The sequence below is a fragment of the Osmerus eperlanus genome, chromosome 8, assembly GCF_963692335.1.
Source record: "Osmerus eperlanus chromosome 8, fOsmEpe2.1, whole genome shotgun sequence".
In the NCBI taxonomy this organism is placed as follows: domain Eukaryota; kingdom Metazoa; phylum Chordata; class Actinopteri; order Osmeriformes; family Osmeridae; genus Osmerus; species Osmerus eperlanus.
Window position 1 is genome coordinate 11,720,000 of NC_085025.1, and position 4,329 is coordinate 11,724,328.

Here is a 4,329-nt window from a genome sequence, read left to right on the forward strand (position 1 = left end):
CCCAACAGAAGCAACTCAATGGCTACCAAGATTGTGTATGTAGGCCAAATATTGACTAAGTTTTAGGGGGGCAAAAAGAAATAAAAATAATAATATATATGTGAGAGAACAAAGGTTGTGCCCTTGCCGAAGGCAAAGCACACCCAATAAGCATGGCGACCTACCCAGATCAAGTGCAAACTACGGCGGCTCGTAAAGGCACAAAAAACTGCCACCTAGTGGCCTTCTTAAGGCTACTACCTTACATAAGTAAAATGTTTTTCTTTCATATTTAACTTCAAATCTTAAGTGATTTAAAATTATAAGTACGTTTTTCAAATGTAATGAGTTTATGAAGTGTATTGGTCTATTACACAGAATGATTTAAGGTAGGCTACTGTCTCAGTGTGGCTGTGCAACCTTTAGAGTTCAATTTAACTTGGGATGTTCATGAAGAAGGATAATATAACTTTTCGTGTCTCTGATTCTTTTGTGTAAACATATTAGGTAGGTTCAAGTCCGCTGGTACAGTCCGCGGTGACATGTAACATCAGTGCGTCCTCCCCTCTTTCCAGCAAAGCATTCTTACTGTCACTCTAGGTGAAATGTATTAGCCTATATCACAGTCATAACTGTTGCACTTTACCAAGACTGTTCCTCTGTAGTGTGTTTGTAGCTAATATGACAAATCAAAGGGAGCGGGAGGTGTAATTATATTGTAACAAATGGTTCATGTACCCTATGTGTCAGCAAGACTTAGATGCCAAGATCTCTTTGAGTACATGGACTGTTGCTACCTACTGAAATTCTTGTCTAGATTATAATAAACAACCACACTTATTTTTTTATGCCCTGTTAATTGAAGCAGTATTGGCCGTTTGGTTGATAACTCCAAAAAGCTCCCAATGTACCCAATGAGAAGACAGACCAATGATTAGTCAGAAAGGCCTCACTTGATCCACATCCAATTTGGCTAATGAACAGCATTGCAGTTATGTCTGTTTTTGTCTATTAGGCTATATGCCTAGGCTAGGCCTATGACTTATGCACTTAACCGGACAGGAAGTTTTGCTTAGCCATCTCACTCTCCTTGTTAATCGAGGCAGTATTGCCCTTTTTGATGATAACTCCAAAAAACTCCCAATGTACCCAGAACTTCCATAAAGTTGGTGTTTAACACATATCTGTTCCACAGTATTCTTTGTCTCCACACAAGATGGCAGCCAGACAGTTGAATACGAATAAATATTGTATCCTTAGAGGAACTTGACTCAAATATGAAAACTTTCATAGTTTCCACTTGTTTGTGAGTGACTTCTCTCCCGGATGTAAATTGCACATCTGAAGATGTTCATTTAACCCAAATAAAGTGGAACTTTATCTAAGTTATATCATAGACACACAGCAGGTTATGCAATAGTCTGAGATCAAATCTAAACTAACTTGGAGGGTAAAATACAGTTTGTATGAGAACATCCCAGTGAGGTAGGAGATAAATGTGTAAACTGCCCTGTTATCAGGCTATCATCTGGTAAATAGGACAATTAATCCCTTTGTTTTACAACCATTCAGTCTCATGACCCTTGACTTGCAAATGTAAATACAGAGAATGTGTGTCCATACTCTACAATGGATGAAGATCAGTGTGTATTGGACTGGTTATCAGCAACATTATTCTGGATGTTTGTTTAGGACAAGTAATTATTGAAATAGTTTCTGACTATTTTGGTATCCAATCGAGAAAATCGATTTCTATGATACTTGAAGTGTACAGGTGAATTCCTTCACATCTACAAGCCCATCTAAGTAAGCCTAATGGTGTGTTATTGTTAATGAAAACCTTTTTTGGCCTTCCAATGTTAGGATCATATCCACCATTGTAACGTCAATGTACAAAGTGATAAAGCACAGTATTAAACTTAAGAAACAAGTTTGTTGAGATACGATTAAAATTATTTGTATAATCCTGAATATTACGCATACTCCTGAGCACAATGGACATCCAATGCTGAGAATAACATACTTCTGTAAACATGTCAAAAATGCAGTTTGTCAGTAACTTCTGTACTATGTTCACAAGTAGTTTGGAAACACACTTCACCCAATGTAGGTGAACTGTCACAAAACAAATCAACCAAGATGGAAAAGGTATTTCAGACAACTTTATTTGTATATCACTTTTCAAATCAGTTTTACAAAAGGCTTTACATTTACCAACAAAGCTAAAAGACTGAAACCAAGTGATAATGAAGTATCGACATGAAGCAATGAATATTCATTGAGCAGACACTTTTATCCAAATCAACAACTAGAGGACAACAGGACTTTAATATAGTCCAAGTAAATATAGACAGATACAACATAATCAGTCAGTATTGTCTGAAATATATTCTGTATCTTCTGAAAAAACATAGCAAATGATCACTTGGTGAGAGAATGAGTAACCCTCTACATTAGAACCACCAAGTCTACTATCACAGGAAATTCTAATACATTTTTATGGTTAGTTTGGAAAAACCCACACGTGCCTCAACACCTCCTATATTTACAATACCAGATCATTTTAAACTACAAAAACGGAAACTTCCATGTGCTTGAATTAAATTGCTTCAGAACAGAAAGGTGTCAGCCAGAGTTGACCAGGTTTCTACCCAGTTTGACACAGCTTCCCTCCATCATTACATGGGTAGAGTATTATTTCCTGTTTGTGTGCAGTCATGTTGGACTGGAGATCTGGTGTTACTGCATGTGCAGGCCAGTTGTTATTTCAGCTGTGGGTCATACAGAAGTTCTCTCAGGTGGTGACTGCTGGGACAGCTTGGCTCCAGACATCACTGCTTTGGGTTGTTTCTATTGTGGATACAAAGATGACTCTACAGATTGCCATTTGTTTTACATTAATAGTCAGTGTGGACATATGTAGGACTTCTCTCCTGTGTGGATCCTGCTGTGTTTCTTCAAATCACCTGAGGTTGAGAAGGCTTTATCACAGCATTCACAGGTGTGAGGCTTTTCTCCAGTGTGGATCCTGCAGTGAATGTTGAGAGTACCAGCACGGCTAAAAGTTTCACCACAAAAGTCACAGCTGTAGGGCTTCTCTCCTGTGTGGATCCTGCTGTGTTTCTTCAAATCACCTGAGGTAGAGAAGGCTTGTTCACAACATTCACAAGTGTGAGGCTTTTACCCAGTGTGGATCCTGCAGTGAATGTTGAGAGTACCAGCACGGCTAAAGGTTTTACCGCAAAAGTCACAGCTGTAGGGCTTCTCTCCTGTGTGGATCCTGCTGTGTATCTTCAAATCACCCTTGGTAGAGAAAGCTTTATCACAGCATTCACAGGTGTGAGGTTTTTCCCCAGTGTGGATCCTGCAGTGAATGTTCAGAGTACCAGCCCGGCTAAAGGTTTTACCACAGAGGTCACAGCTGTAGGGCTTCTCTCCAGTGTGGATCCTGCAGTGTTTGCTGAGAGTACCAGCTTCGCTAAAGGTTTTACCACAGAGATCACAGCTGTAGGGCTTCTCTCCAGTGTGGATCCTGCAGTGTTTGTTGAGAGTACCAGCTTCGCTAAAAGCTTTACCACAGAGGTCACAGCTGTAGGGCTTCTCTCCAGTGTGGATCCTCTGGTGAAGTTTTAAATAGCCAGCCTGGCTAAAGCTTTTACCACAGAAGTCACAGCTGTAGGGCTTCTCTCCAGTGTGGATCCTGCGGTGACCTCTTAAGGTGCCAGCATGGCTAAAGGTTTTACCACAGAGGTCACAGCTGTAGGGCCTCTCTTGAGTGTGGATCCTGTGGTGAACGTTGAGAGTACCAGCCAGGCGAAAGGTTTTACCACAGAGGTCACAGCTGTAGGGCTTCTCTCGAGTGTGGATCATCATGTGGTTCTTGAGGGAATTGGATGAGGAAAGTGTCTTCCCACAAGTGTCACATTTATGTGTCTCCATAACTCTGGTCTCTTTTGTTCTCTGTCTCTCTGGATCCTGTCTTTGATCTAGTCTCTAGAAGCTTATTTATGCTGTGGTTACTGCTATTTCTGGTTGATCCTCTCTCTGGTAACTGCTGTCTCTGGTTGGGTCTCTCTCTGTAGTCTCTCTGGTTGAGTCTCTCTGGAGCCATAAGATGTCTTGTCTGTCTAGTCTCCGCCCACAATCAAGTATGGTTGGCCAATGGGGCATCTGGAGGAAAAAGCTCCAAGTTAATGAGAACTCAGATTTTACATATAAAGGAAATATTTTCTCTGTCATAATGTCCACTCTGCATATGTAATGGTGATCATTTGGTGAGAGGTGTCTGTTTCTCAGGTTTATTTTGTCTGGAGAAACATGTAACACTGTGATAAAACCTTATCTCTGGCA

At 40.5% G+C, this 4,329-nt stretch overlaps 1 protein-coding gene across 1 annotated transcript; it reads right to left on the bottom strand.

Annotated features, from left to right (window-relative positions):
* Positions 1-2,883: 2,883 nt before the first annotated feature.
* On the bottom strand, positions 2,884-3,852 carry LOC134025215 (zinc finger protein 679-like). Its single transcript, XM_062468113.1, has 2 exons — positions 3,639-3,852; positions 2,884-3,113 (listed from the first exon to the last, which is right to left on the bottom strand). Exons 1-2 carry the CDS (start codon positions 3,850-3,852, stop codon positions 2,884-2,886), a joined length of 444 nt encoding a protein of 147 aa, XP_062324097.1.
* Between the last annotated feature and the right edge of the window lie 477 nt (positions 3,853-4,329).